Here is a 25,956-nt window from a genome sequence, read left to right as displayed (position 1 = left end):
CACCTTCCGTCTCCTCACCCACGCACACAAAGCCCTACACAACCAAGGCCCAAGATACCTCAACAGCCGCCTCAACTTCTACACTCCCACACGTCAGCTTCGATCGACCAGCCATGCCCTCGCAGCCGTCCCCCGCATCCGAAGAGTCAACACAGGTGGAAGGGCCTTCTCCTACCTGGCCGCCAAGACTTGGAACTCCCTCCCGACCCACCTCCGCCTGACCCAAGACCACCTCGCCTTCAGGAAGCAACTCAAGACCTGGCTGTTCGAGCAGTAGCGGACCCCCCTCCCCAAGCGCCTTGAGACCCTCCGGGTGAGTAGTGCGCAATATAAATGCTTGATTGATTGATTGATTGATTGATTGATTGATTGCCTTGGATGAGTCACATGAAGCAAAGTACAAGCCTGTGCTTTAGATGTTGATTCAGAAAAGGGGGTGGTGATGAACAGAGTGTCTGAATTAAGCAGACCACTCTTACCCAGTCCAAAGATCAGGGCTTGATCCAGCACCGTTATTTAGCTCACTGCACCATCCCAGGTCAGAACCTGGCTATATGCAAATTAGTCTGTCCCTGGCCCAGTGCATCATGGGAACAGGGCAGACTAAACTACCAAGCCAATTCTTCACCAGAAAGGAGACAAGCTTCCGGGGACCGGTTTCTGGCATTTAAGCAAGCCGGGCCGACGACGGCTGAAATGCCAGAAACCGGTCCCCGGAAGCTTGTTTCCTTCCCAGTGTAAGAATTGGCTTGGTAGTTTGGTTTGCCCTGTTCCCATCATGCACTGGGACAGGAACAGACTAATTTGCATATAGCCAGGTTCTGAGCTGGAATGGTGCAGTGAGCTAAAAAACGGTGTTGGATCTAGCCCTGATCTCTTGACTGGATGAGAGTATTCTGCTTAATTCAGAAACTCTGTCCATCACCACCCCTTGTTGTTAAATATTTTGTCCACCCTAAGCGTGGAAGGGTATACTCAGATGTGAGTCCCTTGCTCATTGCACCATCAGGATTCAAGCAAGCCGGGCCGACGACGGCTGAAATGCCAGAAACCGGTCCCCGGAAGCTTGTTTCCTTCCCAGTGTAAGAATTGGCTTGGTAGTTTGGTTTGCCCTGTTCCCATCATGCACTGGGACAGGAACAGACTAATTTGCATATAGCCAGGTTCTGAGCTGGGATGGTGCAGTGAGCTAAAAAACGGTGTTGGATCTAGCCCTGATCTCTTGACTGGGTGAGAGTATTCTGCTTAATTCAGAAACTCTGTCCATCACCACCCCTTGTTGTTAAATATTTTGTCCACCCTAAGCGTGGAAGGGTATACTCAGATGTGAGTCCCTTGCTCATTGCACCATCAGGATTCAAGCAAGCCGGGCCGACGACGGCTGAAATGCCAGAAACCGGTCCCTGGAAGCTTGTTTCCTTCCCAGTGTAAGAATTGGCTTGGTAGTTTGGTTTGCCCTGTTCCCATCATGCACTGGGACAGGAACAGACTAATTTGCATATAGCTAGGTTCTGAGCTGGGATGGTGCAGTGAGCTAAAAAACGGTGTTGGATCTAGCCCTGATCTCTTGACTGGGTGAGAGTATTCTGCTTAATTCAGAAACTCTGTCCATCACCACCCCTTGTTGTTAAATGTACTTTAGATGAGCAAGCATGAAGCGAAGTACACGCCTGTGCCTTGGATGAGTCAGCATGAGGAGAAGTCCAAGCCAGTGCCTTGGATGAGTCAGCATGAGGGGAAGTGTTAGACCTGTCAGCCCTAGGGTGGTCTTTCCCTATTTTTTGCCCTTACCTCATTTTTTTTTACACCTTCTTTTTTTGTTGGTCTTAGGTCTCCGAGCACCTTCCCATTGCTAACCAATGCTAAGGTGCAGGTGCTCTCTACTTCAAACATGGCTGCCATAGGCCCCTGCTACCGCAGCGTGGTCTTTTTGAGTAGCACCCTAGTTGCCAGGAGCTGGCTGGAACCCTTAAACAATGTTGCAATACCAGCCTGCCTTGCCTGCCCATAGTTAGAGTAGGGAAGCGCCTGGCACCTTGTAGAATAGGGGCGGGGTCTGCTTTTGCCGCCTTAGAGAGTGGTCACCTGACCTGGGCATATATAAGAAAAGGAGGGAAAGTTTTCAGTCAGTTAGGGCATCACTGACCTGGGGGAACTTAAGCAGTAGGGCCTAGTCAGGAACCTATACCACTGGGGGTGACAGGGTTTAGGCGCTGCCCATCAAGCTGTGTGAGGAACAATGAACTAGCCCACTGATCTGGCCCGGCGGAGGGGAACCCAGGGACCACCTGCAGTGACCTGCTGAGGAATCCTGTCAGCAGCCTTCAACTCAACCTACCCCCCCCCCTTTTAAGAAACCAAGCAACTATCTACCAAGGGCGCAAGAACCACCAAGCGCCGAGAAGCCCACCTTTCTGTGTCACCAGGACCACCGGGGATCAACCAGGTACCAGTGCTGTATCCACTCTGCGCTCCCCTGCTCAACCTGTGCCCCGGTGTGGCCCTGACCTGTTTTGACTGAACTGAGCTACCTTCTAAGCGCTTTCTACTTAGCGCTGGCACACTGATCTGCCACTGTTGTGTGGCCTGTCCTGCCTAATTGCCTCTCGAGCGCTCTCTTGTGTGCCACCTGCGACGCGATGTAGTTTTGCCTCAAGCGCTCACCTACTGGGTCCTGTGAAGCGCTGGTATTGACGAACCTGTGAGGAACTTCCAAGCACTCCTATTCCCCACGAGGCGCTGCGAAGACCGAGCGCGGTGTGCCCTGTGGAGCGCCCCCCCCCACCCGGCTGTCATCTGCCCCTGGCAGCCCCCGACACCAGGAGAGGGTTGCCGCCGTCCTGCTGTGGGCCGCACCCGGCCCAGGAGGTAGTTGGAAAGAGGCGCTGCCCTTCGGTGCGCCTGGTGGGGGCCCCGTCACCGCCGCAGCCCAGCCCGACCGTGAAGAGTCCCCTCGGCGGCCCCTGAGGCCGTGAGAAGGCAGCAGCGAAATTCCAGTCAGGCCGCGCTAGGCCTTAGAGGCCTGGACACTCACCCCACGTGACGGGGGCGACCGGCCGCGTCATTGGCCACGCCCCCACCCTCAGCCGCACAGCCATTGGCTGCAACCAACGCGCCCGCCTGGCCTGCCCTGCGATTGGCCGCAGAGGCCGCACCCACCTCGCGCCAGCCTCCTGATTGGTCCCCGGGCCTCTGACGCCATCGCAGGCCCGGGAACAGGAAGAGACATCGCCGGAGGGCTCCGAGAAGCGTAGGAGCCCTCCCCTCAGCCAGCAGACCCCCCGAGAGTAGCGCTAGAGCGCGCGGGCCTCCCTTGATTGGCCTGCACAGCGCCCAAGCTGAGAATACCAGCGAGGGGGCTCTGGAGTCAGAGTGAGCCCCCTCCTCCCTGCCAGAGCGCTGAAACCTCCGCAAGGGACCCGAGTGGGCCAAAGAAAAAGGTAAACTCCCCGCGGAGACCCGAAATCGCCCCTCCCCGCGGGAGACTGTTGTTGGCCCCTGTAGGCCCAGAAGAGTACTGTGGACTGGGCAAGAGCCTGGATTAAGCCCCTAGAGACTGGGGTGGTGTTCTTTACAACTTGTTCTCAGCCCGGTTATGGTGCATATTGACCTGTGATATTATAGGAACGTCCATCCCTGCTTAGTGAGGAGGTTATTCCTGAGGGATGAGATGGTTTGCCCATGCTCAATGAAATGCTCAGTTTAGCTTAGGCACTGTTTATTTTTGCCTTAATGAAATGCTCTACACATGTTCAATGAAATGTTTTATCCTTGATTAATGAAATGGTTGCTTTTGCCTGAGGAGATGTTGGTCTCTGCCTAACGCAAGGTTGAAATTAGGCCCACAGATAACCCTTGTCATGCTCCTTTAAGAAGATAGCTATTGAAACATGCCACATGGATTTATGAACTGCTCCCTTTGCTCCCCTGATGAGATGCCTTGATAAGTTATGGTTATTGTGAATATTGATTGCTCTAAATGAATTACCAGACATGACCTTGATCTAGATAACATTTATTGATTTAAATTAAACTTACTGGTGTGGTCTCAGTCATTGTGTGCGTTTCATTGTCTCAGTGAATGTGTGTGCTGTCTGGTCACTTTACACCTAAGCCTTCGGGTGCCTACCCGCTCGAGCCAGGCTACCCCCGGGGAACTGGTGACCCCAGCTCCTACATTTGGTGGCGAGCGGGGGGATCAGGACCTGTGGCTATACAGCCCCCTCCAGTGAGACAGGGAGCACCGCAATTAGACTAGACACCTATTGTGCATGCAAGCCTAATCAATTGACCCCCCACTGTTTAACCTGAGTGTGTAGAGTCCTGTTTTGACCCAATACTGTTACTTACGTCCTAGTATCTTTCCCTTGATTTATCTGGGTCCCCACCTGTCAAAATGGAGTTCCAGCTATCCGACCGGGAAGAGTATACAGTGGTGAAGCTAAGGGAATTTTGTTAGGGATGGGGGTGCCGGTTGGGCGGAGAGCCGCGAAGGTGAAGCTCCGCACCGCTTTGAGGGCATGGGTAAGGGCCCACCCAGAGGGGAGAGGGGATGGGGAACAGGAGGGGCAGGACACACAACAGGAGGTGGGTGCTTCAGGAGAACTAGACCTACTCAATATTGATGTTACTGAAAATGTGTTGCCAGGAAGACGTTCCAGGGCAAGTAGTGGTGGGTCTAGAAGGAGTACGTCATCACAGGAATATGAGGACAGGAGGGAGGAGAGGCAGTTGAAATGGGAGCTTGCCAAGCTAGAGCACGAGAGGGAGAGAGAATGGGAAGATAAAAAGTTTGCATTGGAAGAGAAGAAGCTGGCGCACAAGCTTCAGCTTAAGGAGTTGGAGCTGTGAGCATTGCAGTTACGTGTGCCAGGAAGTCCCAATGGTGGCAGCATACCAGGGGCTCAACATAAGCCTAAGTTTTGGTTACCCAAAGAGGTGATAGCGAGTTACACTCAGGGGGATGACATCGCCAAGTGGTTGGAGGAATATGAGGTGGCCTAGACAGCTCATGGGGTGCCTGAGAGCTACTGGGGAGGTGGCCTGTACCAATACATAGCCCCAAATGTCAGGGACACCCTCCTGTACCTAGATAAGGCGGACCAGTTCAGGTATCCCCCATGAAGGAGGCACTACTTAAAAGGTTTGGACTCAACCCCGAAAGGTATTGCCAGAAGTTCTGTGGCAGCCATAAGCTGTCCACACAGAATTGGGTAGACTTTTTCGATTATGCCCGTAAGGCTCTGGATGGTTGGGTGCGTGGCAGCGAGGTGCATGATTATGAGGGCCTGTACAACTTATTTTTGAGAGAGCACCTCTTGGATAAATGTTTTCCGGAGCTGCGCCAACATCTGGTGGACCGCAAGCTGACTGATCCCTGTGAGCTTGCGGAGGAGGCGGATACTTGGGTTAGCACCCGGGTGTCTCACAAGGGCCCCCGGGGAGATGGACCGAAAGGCAGACAGGGTTTCCCCCAGAAGAAAGAGGGGGAGATAAAAAGAAGGCGTTCTCACGAGGCCCACAAAACAGACAGTTTGGGAGAGGAGTAGGTACCCCGCCTCATTCCAGTTCCCCAAAGTCAGCAGCCAAGAATTGTCTGGCGCTACGAATGTGGGATGGCCTCCTTTACAGTGAGCCTAAGGTTCCGGTGCATGGATCCTCGAGGGCCTTAGTGGTCCCCCAATGCTACCGGGCCTTCTTATTGGAACTGGAGCATGAAATACCTTTGGCTGGACACCTGGGCCAGGACAAAACGTTTGCGCGGCTAGCCCCACATTTCTATTGGCCCAGGATGAGAGTTGCCTTCGACACCTACTGCAAGACCTGCAAGACTTGCCAGGCATGTGGCAAGACTGGGACTAAGGTGAAGGTCCTTTTGGAACCGCTCCTGGTTGTCGGGACCCCTTTTGAGCGGGTCGGAGTTGACATTGTTGGGCCGTTGGTGTTAGGGGTGGTCAGATTCACAGACCCTCTGTAACATGAGTTCAACATTGTGTTCCCTCTTAACCGGATTTGCATGTTTTTAGATATCCCCTAATAGAGTTCCTGGTGTTCCTTGTGCCTTGCCGTGTACTTTTCAGACGATCCCTAAGGAATTGAAAAGGACGTCTCTCTCGTTAATCCACGCTTGGCTTACTGATTTTGACGTGACCACGCCCCCTTTACCTAGCGTTTGCTCTTCGTGCTTCGTGGAAGCTATCGGAGCCTTGTATCCTGATCCCCTTCCTGCTCAAGTTCCTGATATCGATTTTTGACCATTCGTGTGTGGATAGATCCTTGGTATCTCGCTGTCCACCCCCTATTCTCCTCGGATTCCCTCTCCCTCCCTTGCGGGCGGAGTTTCTTGCCCCTGCTGTCTTGCACTTCCTGATTCCGTCTTATCCTGGGATTTTTGACTCTATCACATACACCTGGCATTGTTTCACTGTATTTGTGAGTAAAGTCTTAGCGTGTGTGTCTGTCTGGGGAAGTGCTTGTTCCTCTCCATCTTCAGTTTAAGAGTCGGACAACACTCCCCTTTTGTCTTGTGTGTTTTGTAACTTTCTGGCCATTTGAGAGCTTCGTTCCACTCTGTCTTTAGCTTAGGGGTTGGACGGAGTTGCTCATTTGTGTCCGTGTTTTGTGTACACCCATTCCGCTCTGTCTTAAGTTTATGAGTCGGAAGGGGTGTGTGTATTCCGTTCCACTTTGTCTTTAGCTTAAGAGTGGGGTGGAGTCTTCCGACCCCTTCGCTGGCTCATGCAGATGAGAGGCGAGAATCCCAAGTTGCTAAGGTGGTCCATTTCCCTACAGGGGATGGACTTTCGGGTGGAACATCGGCCCGGAGTTGACCACGCCAATGCTGACGGTCTCTCCCGGTTTTTCCGCCTTAGTGACGAGAACTCCCTAGAGGTTGGGTAGCTCTCCCCACTTTCGGCTGGGGTGACGCATGTTAGACCTCTCAGACCTAGGGTGGTCTTTCCCTATTTTTTTCGCCCTTGCCGCATTTTTTCCACCTTCTTTTTTTGTTGGCCTTAGGTCTCTGAGCACCTTTCCATTGCTAACCAATGCTAAGGTGCAGGTGCTCTCTACTTCAAACATGGCTGCCATAGGCCCCTTATACCGCAGCCTGGTCTTTTTAAGTAGCACCCTAGTTGCCAGGAGCTAGCTGGAACCCTTAAACATTGTTGCAATACCAGCCTGCTTTGCCTGCCCATAGTTGGAGTAGGGAAGCTCCTGGAACCTTCTAGAATAGGGGCGGGGTCTGCTTTTGCCACCTTAGAGAGTGGTCACCTGACCTAGGCATATATAAGAAAAGGAGGGAACGTTTTCAGTCAGTTGGGGCATCACTGACCTGGGGACACCTACGCAGGAGACTTAGGCGGAAGGGCCTAGTCAGGAACCTATACCACTGGGGGTGACAGGGTTTAGGCGCTGCCCATCAAGCTGTGTGGAATACTGAACTAGCCCACTGATCTGGCCCGGCGGAGGGGAACCAAGGGACCACGTGCAGTGACCTGCAGAGGAATCCTGTCAGCAGCCTTCAACTCAACACCCCCCCCCTTAAAGAAACCAAGCAACTATCTACCAAGCGTGCAAGAACCACCAAGTGCTGAGAAGCCCACCTTTCTGTGTCACCAGGACCACTGGGGATCCACCAGATACCAGCGCTGTATCCACTCTGTGCTCCCCTGCTCAACCTGTGCCCCAGTGTGGCCCTGACCTGTTTTGACTGAACTGAGCTACCTTCTAAGTGCTCTCTATTTAGCGCTGGCAAACTGATCTGCCACTGTGGTGTGGCCTGTCCTGCCTAATTGCCCCTCAAGCGCTCTCTTGTGTGCCACCTGCGAAGCGCTGTAGTTTTGCCTCAAGCTCTCACCTGCTGGGTCCTGTGAAGCGCTGGTATTGACAAACTTATGAGGAACTTCTAAGCGCTCCTATTCCCCGCGAGGCACTGTGAAGACCGAGCGCTGTATGCCCTGTGGAGCGCCCCGCCTTGCTGTCATCTGCCCCCGGCAGCCTCCGACACCAGGAGAGGGCCGCCGCCGCGCTGCTCTGGTACAAAAGGGGGTGGTGATGGACGGAGCATCTGAATCAATCAATCACTCACACCCAGTCAAAAGATCTGGGTTTAATCCATCACCGTTCTTTAGCCCACTCTGCCACCCCAGTTCAGACATGGCTATATGCAAATCAGTCTGACCCTGTGCCTCATGGGAACAGTCCAGGCCGAACTGCCAAGCCATGTCTTCCCTGGACCGGAAACAAGCTTCCGAGGACCGGTTTCTGGCATTCCAGCCGTCTTCAGCCCAGCTTGCTTGAATCCAGTGGCAAAGTGAGCAAGGGACTCACGTCTGAGCATACCCTGCCACACTTATGGCGGCCAAAAGCGGTACAAAAGGGGGTGGTGATGGACGGAGCATCTAAATCAATCAAACACACACCCAGTCAAAAGATCTGGGTTTAATCCATCACCATTCTTTAGCCCACTCTGCCACCCCAGTTCAGACATGGCTATATGCAAATCAGTCTGACCCTGTGCCTCATGGAAACAGTCCAGGCCGAACTGCCAATCCATATCTACCCTGGACCGGAAACAAGCTTCCGAGGACTGGTTTCTGGCATTCCAGCCGTCTTCAGCCCGGCTTGCTTGAATCCAGTGGCAAAGTGAGCAAGGGACTCACGTCTGAGCATACCCTGCCATACTTATGGCGGCCAAAAGCGGTACAAAAGGGGGTGGTGATGGACGGAGCATCTGAATCAAACAAACACTCACACCCAGTCAAAAGATCTGTGTTTAATCCATCACCGTTCTTTAGCCTCAAGCATGTGCCTTAGATGAGTCAGCAGGAGGGGAAGTACAAGCCAGTGCCTTGGATGAGTGAGCATGAGGGGTAAGTACAAGCCCGTGCCTTGAATGAGTCAGCATGAAGCAAAGTACAAGCCTGTGCCTTGGATGAGCCAGCATGAGGGGAAGTTCAAGCATGTGCCTTAGATGAGTCAGCACGAGGGGAAGTACAAGCCAGTGCCTTGGATGAGCCAGCATGAGGCAAAGTACAAGCCTGTACCTTGGATGAGTCAGCATGAGGGGAAATACAAGCCTGTGCCTTGGATGAGTCAGCATGAAGAGAAATTCCAAGCCTGTGCCTTGGATGAGTCAGCATGAAGCAACTGCAAGCCTGTGCCTCGGATGAGTCAGCATGAAGGGAAGTACTGCCATCCGATTATGAATGGCAGCAACACAATTGGATATATGAGATTGCAAAAAGGGTGAGAAAGAGGGGGAAGAGAAGAGTATTTAGAAATTGTCTGCATAAAGGTGGTAAACAAAATCCAAATGAGATGATGTCAGCAAGGGAAGTGGCGCAGAGTAAGGAAAGAAGAGGACCCATTGGAATTGACATTGTAGATCCTCTGCCTGGGCCCACATTTCCTTTCGACCATCACTTGTATGAGCATGTACCTGCCACACAACCTTCACCTGGCACTCTCCAGTGTAACCACCTGGTTCAGGTCCTGAGTGCCTGCAGAGTACAAGGACATACAGTCTCAGAATCACCCTTGCTGGCCATTTCAGGTCTTTCATATCCTCATGTGAGGGGTTCACTCTGGGTCCATCTCTAGAACCCGTGTCAGATTGCCCCTGCTGGTCCTGCTGCTTGTATGATCTGCAGCAGTGTTCTGGCACCATGCACGGCATCTTCACGGCTATCCAATCAGCTGCAAGCAGGAGCCTTCTGGTGCTGTGTTGAGAGGGTGAAGGTGCATTGACCCCCACAGAGTGATCCATACCCTGCTCTGGGCAGCCCCACTGTCAGCACAGCCCCCCAATCTCACCCCGCACCCCCCGTCTACCTTCGGGCCTGCAGACTCAGAGGAGGAGCATGTAGGGGTGTGTAGCTACTCACCCAGTGTAGAGCCGCCGAAGGTGGACTCCATGGTGTAACTGTTGCCAATTCCCAGCTTCCACATCACAATCCGACCCGTCCCTTCCTTGCTCTTCTGGACTTTAAATTTACAGCTCTGGAAGGAGAACTGAAAACACAGCACTTAGTATCCGGCAGGGGCCACGTGCATGATTCTACGTCACAGGCCACTCTGACAGCAACAATGAAACAGAGATCAGAGGTAGATCTAATGGAGAGCAGTGACATCACAAATGTGTGCCGCCATGTGCGAAAGGTATGTGGCAGGGGTCTGTAGAAGGGCATGTGCGCATGTATGGACTGCAATCAGTGGTGTATGAGCAGGAAAGGTGCAAAGGGTGTGCACACACACAAGTACTTCACAGCTGTCAGGCCTGTGAACTGATGTGCGTGCAAGGGCTGAGTTAGGGGTGAGAAGGGGCACGTGTGTGTCCATGGTGAGAAGGGGCACGCATGTGTCAATGGTGAGAAGGGGTACGTGTGTGTCCATGTGGGTAGGTCTGGGATGATATTTCGCACAACAAAGTCACACTCCAAACCATGTCCCTCTTCCTGTGTGGCCAGGAATCCCTTCAGGGGTGTCACTTCCTGGATTTATCATGGTGGGCAACTCCCACAGCATCTGATACTTTCTGCAGAGCCCGGGGGCAGACACAATGCACTCACTCACAGCATCTGATACCTGCCTGCCGAGCCCGGGTGATGGTGCAATGCACTCGCTCACATCATCTGAAACCTGCCTGAAGAGCTGGGAGGGGGATACAATGTACTCATCTGATACCTTCCTGCAGAACCCGGTTGCTGACACAATGCACTCACTCACAGCATCTGATACCGGCCTATAAAGCCCGGGTGCTGATACAATGCACTCACTCACAGCATCTAATACCGGCCTATAGAGCCCGGGTGCAGACACAATGCACTCACTCACAGCATCCGATACCTGCCTGCCGAGCCAGGGTGATAGTGCAATGCACTCGCTCACAGCATCTGATACCTTCCTGCAGAGCCTGGGTGCAGATACAATGCACTCACTCACAGCATCTGATACCTGCCTGTAGAGCCCGGGTGCAGATACAATGCACTCACTCACAGCATCTGATACCTGCCTGTAGAGCCCGGGTGCAAATACAATGCACTCACTCACAGCATCTGATACCGGCCTGTAGAGCTTGATGCAGATACAGTGCACTCACTCACAGCATCTGATACCGGCCTATAGAGCCTGGGTGCAGATACAATGCACTCACTCACAGCATCTGATACCTGCCTGTAGAGCCTGGGTGCAGATACAATGCACTCACTCACAGCATCTGATACCGGCCTATAGAGTCCGGGTGCAGATACAATGCACTCACTCAAAGCATCTGATACCGGCCTATAGAACCCGGGTGTAGATACAATGCACTCACTCACAGGTTCTGATCCCGGCCTATAGAACCCGGGTGCAGATACAATGCACTCACTCACAGCATCTGACACCTGCCTGTAGAGCATAGGTGCAGATACAATGCACTCACTCACAGCATCTGATTCCTGCCTGTAGAGCCTGGGTGCAGATACAATGCACTCACTCACAGCATCTGAAACTTGCCTGTAGAGCTCTAAGGGGGATACAATGTACTCATCCGATACCGGCCTATAGAGCCCGGGTGCTGATACAATGCACTCACTCACAGCATCTGATACCGGCCTATAGAGCCTGCGTGCAGATACAATGCACTCACTCACAGCATCTGATACCGGCCCATAGAGCCCGGGTGTAGATACAATGCACTCACTCACAGCATCTGATACCGGCCTATAGAGCCCGGGTGCAGATACAATGCACTCACTCAAAGCATCTGATACCGGCCTATAGAGCCCAGGTGTAGATACAATGCACTCACTCACAGCATCTGATACCGGCCTATGGAGCCCAGGTGCAGATACAATGCACTCACTCACAGCAGCTGATACCTGCCTGTAGAGCTCTAAGGGGGATACAATGTACTCATCCGATACTGGCCTATAGAGCCCGGGTGCAGATACAATGCACTCACTCACAGCATCTGATCCCGGCCTATAGAGCCCGGGTGCAGATACAATGCACTCACTCACAGCATCTGACACCTGCCTGTAGAACTTGATGCAGATAAAATGCACTCACTCCCAGCATCTGATACCGGTCTATAGAGCCCGGGTGTAGATACAATGCACTCACTCACAGCATCTGATACCGGCCTATGGAGCCCAGGTGCAGATACAATGCACACACTCACAGCAGCTGATACCTGCCTGTAGAGCTCTAAGGGGGATACAATGTACTCATCCGATACCGGCCTATAGAGCCCGGGTGCAGATACAATGCACTCACTCACAGCATCTGATGCCTGCCTGTAGAGCGTGGGTGCAGATACAATGCACTCACTCACAACATCTGATACCTACCTGTAGAGCCTGGGTACAGATACAATGCACTCACTCACAGCATCTGATACCTACCTGTAGAGCCCGGGTGCAGATACAATGCACTCACTCACAGCATCTGATACCGGCCTATAGAGCCTGGATGCTGATACAATGCACTCACTCACAGCATCTGATACCTGCCTGTAGAGCTCAGGTGCTGATACAATGCACTCACTCACAGCATCTGATATCTGCCTGTAGAGCTCAGGTGCTGATACAATGCACTCACTCACAGCATCTGATACCTACCTGTAGAGCCCGGGTGCAGATACAATGCACTCACTCACAGCATCTGATACCTGCCTGTAGAGCCTGGATGCTGATACAATGCACTCACTCACAGCATCTGATATCTGCCTGTAGAGCTCAGGTGCTGATACAATGCACACTCACAGCATCTGATACCTGCTGTAGAACTTGATGCAGATACAATGCACTCACTCACAGCATCTGATACCGGCCTATAGAGCCCGGGTGCAGACACAATGCACTCACTCACAGTATCTGATACCTTCCTGCAGAGCCCGGGTGATGGTGCAATGCACTCGCTCACAGTATCTAAAACCTGCCTGTAGAGCTCGGAGGGGGATACAATGTACTCATCTGATACCGGCCTGTAGAGCCCGGGTGCTGGCACAATGGACTCACTCACAGCATCTGATACCGGCCTGTAGAGCTTGATGCAGATACAATGCACTCACTCACAGCAGCTGATACCTGCCTGTAGAGCTCTAAGGGGGATACAATGTACTCATCCGATACCGGCCTATAGAGCCCGGGTGCAGATACAATGCACTCACTCAAAGCATCTGATACCGGCCTACAGAGCCTGGATGCTGATACAATGCACTCACTCACAGCATCTGATACCTGCCTGTAGAGCTCAGGAGCTGATACAATGCACTCACTCACAGCATCTGATATCTGCCTGTAGAGCTCAGGTGCTGTTACAATGCACACTCACAGCATCTGATACCTGCCTGTAGAACTTGATGCAGATACAATGCACTCACTCACAGCATCTGATACCAGCCTATAGAGCCCGGGTGCAGACACAATGCACTCACTCACAGCATCCGATACCTGCCTGCCGAGCCAGGGTGAAAGTGCAATGCACTCGCTCACAGCATCTGATACCTTCCTGCAGAGCCTGGGTGCAGATACAATGCACTCACTCACAGCATCTGATACCTGCCTGTAGAGCCCGGGTGCAGATACAATGCACTCACTCACAGCATCTGATACCTGCCTGTAGAGCCCGGGTGCAAATACAATGCACTCACTCACAGCATCTGATACCAGCCTGTAGAGCTTGATGCAGATACAGTGCACTCACTCACAGCATCTGATACCGGCCTATAGAGCCTGGGTGCAGATACAATGCACTCACTCACAGCATCTGATACCTGCCTGTAGAGCCTGGGTGCAGATACAATGCACTCACTCACAGCATCTGATACCAGCCTATAGAGTCCGGGTGCAGATACAATGCACTCACTCAAAGCATCTGATACCGGCCTATAGAACCCGGGTGTAGATACAATGCACTCACTCACAGGTTCTGATCCCGGCCTATAGAACCCCGGTGCAGATACAATGCACTCACTCACAGCATCTGACACCTGCCTGTAGAGCTCAGGTGCAGATACAATGCACTCACTCACAGCATCTGATTCCTGCCTGTAGAGTCTGGGTGCAGATACAATGCACTCACTCACAGCATCTGAAACTTGCCTGTAGAGCTCTAAGGGGGATACAATGTACTCATCCGATACCGGCCTATAGAGCCCGGGTGCTGATACAATGCACTCACTCACAGCATCTGATACCGGCCTATAGAGCCTGGGTGCAGATACAATGCACTCACTCACAGCATCTGATACCGGCCCATAGAGCCCGGGTGTAGATACAATGCACTCACTCACAGCATCTGATACCGGCCTATAGAGCCCGGGTGCAGATACAATGCACTCACTCAAAGCATCTGATACCGGCCTATAGAGCCCAGGTGTAGATACAATGCACTCGCTCACAGCATCTGATCCCGGCCTATAGAGCCCGGGTGCAGATAGAATGCACTCACTCACAGCATCTGACACCTGCCTGTAGAGCTCAGATGCAGATACAATGCACTCACTCACAGCATCTGATTCCTGCCTGTAGAGCCTGGGTGCAGATACAATGCACTCACTCACAGCATCTGATACCGGCCTATAGAGCCCGGGTGCAGATACAATGCACTCACTCAAAGCATCTGATACCGGCCTATAGAGCCCAGGTGTAGATACAATGCACTCACTCACAGCATCTGATACCGGCCTATGGAGCCCAGGTGCAGATACAATGCACTCACTCACAGCAGCTGATACCTGCCTGTAGAGCTCTAAGGGGGATACAATGTACTCATCCGATACTGGCCTATAGAGCCCGGGTGCAGATACAATGCACTCACTCACAGCATCTGATCCCGGCCTATAGAGCCCGGGTGCAGATACAATGCACTCACTCACAGCATCTGACACCTGCCTGTAGAACTTGATGCAGATAAAATGCACTCACTCCCAGCATCTGATACCGGCCTATAGAGCCCGGGTGTAGATACAATGCACTCACTCACAGCATCTGATACCGGCCTATGGAGCCCAGGTGCAGATACAATGCACACACTCACAGCAGCTGATACCTGCCTGTAGAGCTCTAAGGGGGATACAATGTACTCATCCGATACCGGCCTATAGAGCCCGGGTGCAGATACAATGCACTCACTCACAGCATCTGATGCCTGCCTGTAGAGCGTGGGTGCAGATACAATGCACTCACTCACAACATCTGATACCTACCTGTAGAGCCTGGGTACAGATACAATGCACTCACTCACAGCATCTGATACCTACCTGTAGAGCCCGGGTGCAGATACAATGCACTCACTCACAGCATCTGATACCGGCCTATAGAGCCTGGATGCTGATACAATGCACTCACTCACAGCATCTGATACCTGCCTGTAGAGCTCAGGTGCTGATACAATGCACTCACTCACAGCATCTGATATCTGCCTGTAGAGCTCAGGTGCTGATACAATGCACTCACTCACAGCATCTGATACCTACCTGTAGAGCCCGGGTGCAGATACAATGCACTCACTCACAGCATCTGATACCTGCCTGTAGAGCCTGGATGCTGATACAATGCACTCACTCACAGCATCTGATATCTGCCTGTAGAGCTCAGGTGCTGATACAATGCACACTCACAGCATCTGATACCTGCTGTAGAACTTGATGCAGATACAATGCACTCACTCACAGCATCTGATACCGGCCTATAGAGCCCGGGTGCAGACACAATGCACTCACTCACAGTATCTGATACCTTCCTGCAGAGCCCGGGTGATGGTGCAATGCACTCGCTCACAGTATCTAAAACCTGCCTGTAGAGCTCGGAGGGGGATACAATGTACTCATCTGATACCGGCCTGTAGAGCCCGGGTGCTGGCACAATGGACTCACTCACAGCATCTGATACCGGCCTGTAGAGCTTGATGCAGATACAATGCACTCACTCACAGCAGCTGATACCTGCCTGTAGAGCTCTAAGGGGGATACAATGTACTCATCCGATCCCGGCCTATAGAGCCCGGGTGCAGATACAATGCACTCACTCAAAGCATCTGATACCGGCCTACAGAGCCTGGATGCTGATACAATGCACTCACTCACAGCATCTGATACCTGCCTGTAGAGCTCAGGAGCTGATACAATGCACTCACTCACAGCATCTGATATCTGCCTGTAGAGCTCAGGTGCTGTTACAATGCACACTCACAGCATCTGATACCTGCCTGTAGAACTTGATGCAGATACAATGCACTCACTCACAGCATCTGATACCAGCCTATAGAGCCCGGGTGCAGACACAATGCACTCACTCACAGCATCCGATACCTGCCTGCCGAGCCAGGGTGATAGTGCAATGCACTCGCTCACAGCATCTGATACCTTCCTGCAGAGCCTGGGTGCAGATACAATGCACTCACTCACAGCATCTGATACCTGCCTGTAGAGCCCGGGTGCAGATACAATGCACTCACTCACAGCATCTGATACCTGCCTGTAGAGCCCGGGTGCAAATACAATGCACTCACTCACAGCATCTGATACCGGCCTGTAGAGCTTGATGCAGATACAGTGCACTCACTCACAGCATCTGATACCGGCCTATAGAGCCTGGGTGCAGATACAATGCACTCACTCACAGCATCTGATACCTGCCTGTAGAGCCTGGGTGCAGATACAATGCACTCACTCACAGCATCTGATACCGGCCTATAGAGTCCGGGTGCAGATACAATGCACTCACTCAAAGCATCTGAAACCGGCCTATAGAACCCGGGTGTAGATACAATGCACTCACTCACAGGTTCTGATCCCGGCCTATAGAACCCCGGTGCAGATACAATGCACTCACTCACAGCATCTGACACCTGCCTGTAGAGCTCAGGTGCAGATACAATGCACTCACTCACAGCATCTGATTCCTGCCTGTAGAGTCTGGGTGCAGATACAATGCACTCACTCACAGCATCTGAAACTTGCCTGTAGAGCTCTAAGGGGGATACAATGTACTCATCCGATACCGGCCTATAGAGCCCGGGTGCTGATACAATGCACTCACTCACAGCATCTGATACCGGCCTATAGAGCCTGGGTGCAGATACAATGCACTCACTCACAGCATCTGATACCGGCCCATAGAGCCCGGGTGTAGATACAATGCACTCACTCACAGCATCTGATACCGGCCTATAGAGCCCGGGTGTAGATACAATGCACTCACTCAAAGCATCTGATACCGGCCTATAGAGCCCAGGTGTAGATACAATGCACTCACTCACAGCATCTGATCCCGGCCTATAGAGCCCGGGTACAGATAGAATGCACTCACTCACAGCATCTGACACCTGCCTGTAGAGCTCAGATGCAGATACAATGCACTCACTCACAGCATCTGATTCCTGCCTGTAGAGCCTGGGTGCAGATACAATGCACTCACTCACAGCATCTGATACCGGCCTATAGAGCCCGGGTGTAGATACAATGCACTCACTCACAACATCTGATACCAGCCTATGGAGCCCAGGTGCAGATACAATGCACTCACTCACAGCAGCTGATACCTGCCTGTAGAGCTCTAAGGGGGATACAATGTACTCATCCGATACTGGCCTATAGAGCCCGGGTGCAGATACAATGCACTCACTCACAGCATCTGATCCCGGCCTATAGAGCCCGGGTGCAGATACAATGCACTCACTCACAACATCTGACACCTGCCTGTAGAACTTGATGCAGATAAAATGCACTCACTCCCAGCATCTAATACCGGCCTATAGAGCCCGGATGTAGATACAATGCACTCACTCACAGCATCTGATACCGGCCTATGGAGCCCAGGTGCAGATACAATGCACACACTCACAGCAGCTGATACCTGCCTGTAGAGCTCTAAGGGGGATACAATGTACTCATCCGATACCGGCCTATAGAGCCCGGGTGCAGATACAATGCACTCACTCACAGCATCTGATGCCTGCCTGTAGAGCGTGGGTGCAGATACAATGCACTCACTCACAGCATCTGATACCTACCTGTAGAGCCTGGATGCTGATACAATGCACTCACTCACAGCATCTGATACCTGCCTGTAGAGCTCAGGTGCTGATACAATGCACTCACTCACAGCATCTGATATCTGCCTGTAGAGTTTAGGTGCTGTTACAATGCACACTCACAGCATCTGATACCTGCCTGTAGAACTTGATGCAGATACAATGCACTCACTCACAGCATCTGATACCAGCCTATAGAGCCGGGTGCAGATACAATGCACTCACTCAAAGCATCTGATACCGGCCTATAGAGCCGGGGTGCAGATACAATGCACTCACTCACAGCAGCTGATACCTGCCTGTAGAGCTCAGGTGCTGTTACAATGCACACTCACAGCATCTGATACCTGCCTGTAGAACTTGATGCAGATACAATGCACTCACTCACAGCATCTGATACCAGCCTATAGAGCCCGGGTGCTGATACAATGCACTCACTCACAGCATCTGATACCTGCCTGTAGAGCTTGATGCAGATACAATGCACTCACTCACATCATCTGATACCAGCCTATAGAGCCCGGGTGCTGATACAATGCACTCACTCACAGCATCTGATACCTGCCTGTAGAGCTTGATGCAGATACAATGCATTCACTTACAGCATCTGAAACCTTCCTGCAGAGCCCGGGTGATGGTGCAATGCACTCGCTCACAGTATCTAAAACCTGCCTGTAGAGCTCCGAGGGGGATACAATGTACTCATCTGATACCGGCCTGTAGAGCCCGGGTGCTGACACAATGGACTCACTTACAGCATCTGATACCGGCCTATAGAGCCCGGGTGCTGACACAATGTATTTACTCACAGTATTTGATACCTGCCTGTAGAGCTTTATGCAGATACAATGCACTCACTCACAGCATCTGATACCGGCCTATAGAGCCCGGGTGTAGATACAATGCACTCACTCACAGCATCTGATACCTGCCTGTAGAGCCTGGGTGCAGATACAATGCACTCGCTCACAGCATCTGAAACCTGCCTGTAGAGCTCGGAGGGGGATACAATGTACTCATCCGATACCGGCCTATACAGCCCGGGTGCAGATAAAATGCACTCGCTCACAGCATCTGAAACCTGCCTGTAGAGCTCGGAGGGGGATACAATGTACTCATCCGATACCGGCCTATAGAGCCCGGGTGCAGATACAATGCACTCACTCACAGCATCTGATACCTGCCTGTAGAGCCCGGGTGCTGATACAATGCACTCACTCACAGCATCTGATACCGGCCTGTGGAGCTCAGGTGCTGATACAATGCACACTCACAGCATCTGATACCTGCCTGTAGAGCCCGGGTGCTGATACAATGCACTCACTCACAGCATCTGATACCGGCCTATAGAGCCCGGGTGCTGATACAGTGCATTCACTCAAAGCATCTGATACCGGCCTATAGAGCCCGGGTGCTGATACAATGCACTCACTCACAGCATCTGTAGAGCTCAGGTGCAGATACAATGCACTCACTCGCAGCATCCGATACCTGCCTACAGAGCTTGGTGCTGATACAGCGCACTCACACACTGAATCGGATACCTATAATAATAATAATAATAATAGGGGCATTTGTAGAGCGCTGAGTTACGCACACCGGCGTGTCCCCGCGCTAAGATGAGAGAGGCGGAAAGCAGGGTTTTTTTAGCTGCAGGGCAGACAGTTATTTGACATAGAGGTAAGTTTTTAATTTAGCTCGGAACCTAGTTTCTGCTGGTTCCAATCGTAGATCCACTGGGAGTTTGTTCCAATGGTTTGACGCTAAATACCTAAAGGATCTGCCTCCCATGCGGGCTTTCTTCACCTTGGGGATCCTCAGCAGTCCCCCACCCGCAGATCTTAGCGCTCGGGCAGGTTCGTAGGATTCAATCAGGCTCTGCAGAGGTCTAGGTGCCCTGCCATTCAAAATCCGATGGCAGGTGCAGAGGGCCTTGTACTCAACTCTGCTCCTCACAGGGAGCCAATATAACTTCTGCAGGGCCTCCTTCGAAGGCGCCCTTTTGGGCAACCTGAGGATCAAACGTGCTGCTGCATTTTGCAGCACTTGAAGGCGACCAAAACTCTTTCCCGGTGCCCCCAGATATAGCAAGTTCGCATAGTCCAACCTTGCGGTCACCAATGCATGTACCAGGGTTTTACGAGCTTCCATCGGCAGTAATTCAAGGACTTTCCTCAGCCTTTTCAGGACCCCAAAACACATGCCCACCACACGGTTGATTTGGGGCCCAAAAGTGAGACCCGCATCAAACCATACTCCTAGGTTTTTTGCCTCCTGGCAAGGGGTGGGGGTCGGTCCTAGACAGGATGGCCACCAAGCCGACGACCAAGCAGACTGGGCTCTCCCCACCACCAGCACCTCTGTCTTGCTGCCGTTGAGTTTCAAGCAATTCATGGCCATCCAATCGGCAAGATCTTTCATGCACGATCGGAAGCCATCAGCAGCAAGACAGGGCGCATGCGACAGGGAGATGACCAGTTGCGTGTCATCGGCATAAGATACCATTTGGAGGCCATGACTCTCTACAATGGAGGCAACAGGCGCTACGTACAAATTAAAAAGGGTCGGGCTCAGGGACGAGCCCTGAGGCACGCCCTGGCCCAAAAGTACCCCTTTGGAGGAGCAGTCGCCCTGCCTCACTTGGAAGCTTCTTCCTGTTAGGAAGGCCTGGATCCACCTCAGCGCAGTGTTAGCGATGCCACCTCTGTTCAGACACTGTAGCAAGGTGGAATGCGCTACAGTGTCGAACGCCGCGCTGAGGTCTAACAGGATCAAGGCCATCGTTTGCCCCTCATCTACACCCTGTCTCAGATGTTCTGTTGCCATCAGTAGTGCAGACTCTGTTGAGTGGCGCGGTCTAAAGCCAAACTGCGTAGTGTGGAGCAAGCCCGCCTCCTCCACATATTCCATAATTTGGGTGTTTACCACCTTCTCAGCCACTTTGGACAAAAAAGGCAGGAGTGAGATGGGCCTCAGATTTTCTACCACCTCAAAACTAATGTGAGGTTTCTTCCGGAGAGGGAGCACCACTGCCTGTTTCCACCCCTTGGGTAGCATGCCAGACTTAAAGGAGACATCCAGGACATGCCTTATGTAGGGCTCCAGGACCTCCAAGCTGTCCCCCAACCGTTTAGGGGACACCGGATCCAAAGGGGAGCCAGATTTTACAGAGAGACATACCCTGACTAGCTCTTCAAGAGGGGGAGTGATGAAGTCTGTGAGGAGCCCCGAAATCTCCGTGCCCTCAGATGTTACCTCAAACTCAGCCCCTATGGGGGGAGGGTTAGGGAAGGTCGAGGAGATTTTTTCAACTTTAGTGGAGAAATAATCGGCGATGCCATCGCATGTTTCCGTCGAACAACTCTCCGGGTCTGCAGACGAGTCTATAGTAGTCAAAGACTTGTAAATGCAGAAGAGCTCTTTTGCAGAGTTCTTTGCCCCTAGAATTTTCCCTGCATAGAAGGCCGCCTTGGACTTTTTAATCAGCCTATGATGCAGCCGCCTTTTTTCTAAAAACAGTTCCCTGGCCTGAGTGTCATATGTTACCCTCCATGCTCTTTCAGCTCGCTACAGAGCTTGGAGCTGATACAGTGCACTCACCCACAGTATCTGAGCCCTGACTGCAGAGCTCAGAGGGGGATACAATGTACGCATCTGATACTGGCCTGTAGTGCCCGGGTGCTGACACAGTGCACTCACTCACAGCATCTGATACCGGCCTGTAGAGCCCGGGTGCTGACACAATGCACTCACTCACAGCATCTGATACCAGCCTGTAGAGCCTGGGTGCAGATACAATGCACTCACTCACAGCTTCTGATACCTGCCTTTAGAGCCCGGGTGCTGACACAATGCACTCACTCACAGCATCTAATATCGGCCTGTAGAGCCCGGGTGCTGACACAATGCACTCACTCACAGCATCTGATACCGGCCTCTAGAGCCTGGGTGCTGACACAATGTACTCACTCACAGCATCTGATACCAGCCTGTAAAGCCCGGGTGCTGACACAATGCACTCACTCACAGCATCTGATACTGGCCTGTAAAGCCCGGGTTCTGACACAATGCACTCACTCACAGCATCTGCTACCTGCCTGTAGAGCCCGGGTGCTGACACAATGCACTCACTCACAGCATCTGATACCTGCCTGTAGATCCCAGGTGCTGACACAATGCACTCACTCACAGCATCTGATACCGGTCTGTAGAGCCCGGGTGCTGACATAATGTACTCACTCACAGCATCTAATACCGGCCTGCAGAGCCCGGGTGCTGACACAATGCACTCACTCACAGCATCTGATACCGGCCTGTAGAGCCCGGGTGCTGACACAATGCACTCACTCACAGCATCTGATACCGGCCTGTAAAGCCCGGGTCCTGAAACAATGCACTCACTCACAGCATCTGCTACCTGCCTGTAGAGCCCGGGTGCTGACACAATTCACTCACTCACAGCATCTGATACCGGCCTATAGGGCCCGGGTTCTGACACAATGCACTCACTCACAGCATCTGCTACCTGCCTGTAGAGCCCGGGTGCTGACACAATGCACTCACTCACAGCATCTGATACCTGCCTGTAGAGCCCGGGTGCTGACACAATGCACTCACTCGCAGCATCTGATACCAGCCTGTAGAGCCTGGGTGCTGACACAATGTACTCACTCACAGCATCTAATACTGGCCTGTAGAGCCCGGGTGCTGACACAATGCACTCACTCACAGCATCTGATACCGGCCTGTAGAGCCTGGGTGCTGACACAATGTACTCACTCACAGCATCTGATACCGGACTGTAGAGCCCAGGTGCTGACACAATGCACTCACTCACAGCATCTGATACCTGCCTGTAGAGCCCGGGTGCTGACACAATACACTCACTCACAGCATCTGATACCGGCCTGTAGAGCCCGGGTGCTGACACAATGTACTCACTCACAGCATCTAATACCGGCCTGTAGAGCCCGGGTGCTGACACAATGCACTCACTCACAGCATCTGATACCGGCCTGTAAAGCCCGGGTTCTGACACAATGCACTCACTCACAGCATGTGATACCTGCCTGTAGAGCTCAGGTGCTGATACAATGCACTCACTCACAGCATCTGATACCGGCCTGTAAAGCCCGGGTTCTGACACAATGCACTCACTCACAGCATGTGATACCTGCCTGTAGAGCTCAGGTGCTGATACAATGCACTCACTCACAGCATCTGATACCGGCCTGTAGAGCCCAGGTGCTGACACAATGCACTCACTCACAGCATCTGATACCGGCCTGTAAAGCCCGGGTTCTGACACAATGCACTCACTCACAGCATGTGATACCTGCCTGTAGAGCTCAGGTGCTGATACAATGCACTCACTCACAGCATCTGATACCGGCCTGTAAAGCCCGGGTTCTGACACAATGCACTCACTCACAGCATGTGATACCTGCCTGTAGAGCTCAGGTGCTGACACAATGCACTCACTCACAGCATCTGATACCGGCCTGTAAAGCCCGGGTTCTGACACAATGCACTCACTCACAGCATGTGATACCTGCCTGTAGAGCTCAGGTGCTGATACAATGCACTCACTCACAGCATCTGCTACCTGCCTGCAGAGCCCGGGTGCTGACACAATGCACTCACTCACAGCATCTGATACCTGCCTGTAGAGCTCAGGTGCTGATACAATGCACTCACTCACAGCATGTGATACCTGCCTGTCGAGCTCAGGTGCTGATACAATGCACTCACTCACAGCATCTGATACCGGCCTGTAGAGCCCAGGTGCTGACACAATGCACTCACTCACAGCATCTGATACCGGCCTGTAAAGCCCGGGTTCTGAAACAATGCACTCACTCACAGCATCTAATACCGGCCTGTAGAGCCCGGGTGCTGACACAATGCACTCACTCACAGCATCTGATACCGGCCTGTAAAGCCCGGGTGCTGACACAATGCACTCACTCACAGCATCTGATACCGGCCTGTAAAGCCCGGGTTCTGAAACAATGCACTCACTCACAGCATCTAATACCGGCCTGTAGAGCCCGGGTGCTGACACAATGCACTCACTCACAGCATCTGATACCGGCCTGTAAAGCCCGGGTTCTGACACAATGCACTCACTCACAGCATGTGATACCTGCCTGTAGAGCTCAGGTGCTGATACAATGCACTCACTCACAGCATGTGATACCTGCCTGTAGAGCTCAGGTGCTGATACAATGCACTCACTCACAGCATCTGCTACCTGCCTGTAGAGCCCGGGTGCTGACACAATGCACTCACTCACAGCATCTGATACCGGCCTGTTGAGCCCGGGTGCTGACACAATGTACTCACTCACAGCATCAAATACCGGCCTGTAGAGCCCGGGTGCTGACACAATGCACTCACTCATAGCATCTGATACCGGCCTGTTGAGCCCGGGTGCTGAAACAATGCACTCACTCACAGCATCAAATACCGGCCTGTAGAGCCCGGGTGCTGACACAATGCACTCACTCATAGCATCTGATACCGGCCTGTTGAGCCCGGGTGCTGACACAATGTACTCACTCACAGCATCAAATACCGGCCTGTAGAGCCCGGGTGCTGACACAATGCACTCACTCATAGCATCTGATACCGGCCTGTTGAGCCCGGGTGCTGACACAATGTACTCACTCACAGCATCTGATACCGACCTGTAGAGCCTGGGTGCTGACACAATGTACTCACTCACAGCATCTAATACTGGCCTGTAGAGCCCGGGTGCTGACACAGTGCACTCACTCACAGCATCTGATACCGGCCTGTAGAGCGTGGGTGCTGACACAATGCACTCACTCACAGCATCTGATACTGGCCTGTAGAGCCTGGGTGCTGACACAATGCACTCACTCACAGCATCTGATACCTGCCTGTAGAGCCCGGGTGCTGACACAATACACTCACTCACAGCATCTGACACCGGCCTGTAGAGCCTGGGTGCTGACACAATGTACTCACTCACAGCATCTAATACCGGCCTGTAGAGCCCGGGTGCTGACACAATGCACTCCCTCACAGCATCTGATACCGGCCTGTAAAGCCCGGGTGCTGACACAATGCACTCACTCACAGCATCTGATACCTAGCCTGTAGAGCCCGGGTGCTGACACAATGTACTCACTCACAGCATCTGATACCGGCCTATAGAGCCCGGGTGCTGACACAATGCACTCACTCACTGTATCTGATGTCTGCCTGCAGAGCTTGGTGCTGATACAGTGCACTCACCCCCAGCATCTGATGCCTGCCTGTAGAGCTCTGGGCTAATACAATGCACTCACCCACAGCATCTGATGCCAACCTGTACAGCTTGATGCTGATACAGTACACTCACCCACAGCACCTGATCCCTGCCTGTAAAACTCGTATGCTGATGCTGTGCAATTTGACGAACTCAGGATGACAGTTCATGAAGTGAGCTCCATTGCTAGATATTATGATGTTCTAGTTCTGGCTTGATTTACAAAACATGTACCTAACTTAGAAGCCAATTTAGTTGACGATTTCTGTGGAAATAGGAACGGGTAACTGAAAGTGAAGAGGTGGGATCTCAAGAATCGGTGGGCTTAGGGTAATGGTTTGCTGTGCGCATCTGTTGTGGTGGAATTAGCTGAAGGGTTAGCTGTGGTGGGTTGAGTTAGCGGTAGTGGATAGGGTTAACTGAAAGGCATTAGGTGGGCTGTACTTATCTGTGGGGGGTGGAGTTAGCATAGAGGGAAGAGGTTAGATGTGGTGAGTGGAGTTAACTGGGACCAGAGTGGTTATGTGGAGTATGTGGTGAATCGGTTAGTTAAGTGAGAAGAGGTAGATTTGCTGTGTTTGTTAGGGTTAGCTGAGAGAAGGGGTAGATTAGTTATGGATTGTGGGTTAACTGTTGGATCTCTGTGCTGGGTGGCT

General features: G+C 52.4%; 1 protein-coding gene across 1 annotated transcript in view; it reads right to left on the bottom strand.

Annotated features, from left to right (window-relative positions):
* Positions 1-25,956, bottom strand: part of AGBL2 (AGBL carboxypeptidase 2) — a 986,768-nt gene that overhangs the window by 646,509 nt on the left and 314,303 nt on the right. The window contains exon 10 of the mRNA XM_086959752.1: positions 9,888-10,014. Within this exon, the coding sequence (XP_086815878.1) occupies positions 9,888-10,014 (127 nt within the window). The remainder of the gene's footprint in view (positions 1-9,887; positions 10,015-25,956) is intronic.

The sequence above is a fragment of the Lissotriton vulgaris genome, chromosome 2_2, assembly GCF_964263255.1.
Source record: "Lissotriton vulgaris chromosome 2_2, aLisVul1.2, whole genome shotgun sequence".
Classification (NCBI taxonomy): Eukaryota; Metazoa; Chordata; class Amphibia; order Caudata; family Salamandridae; genus Lissotriton; species Lissotriton vulgaris.
This window is presented reverse-complemented; position numbering and strand designations above follow the sequence as displayed.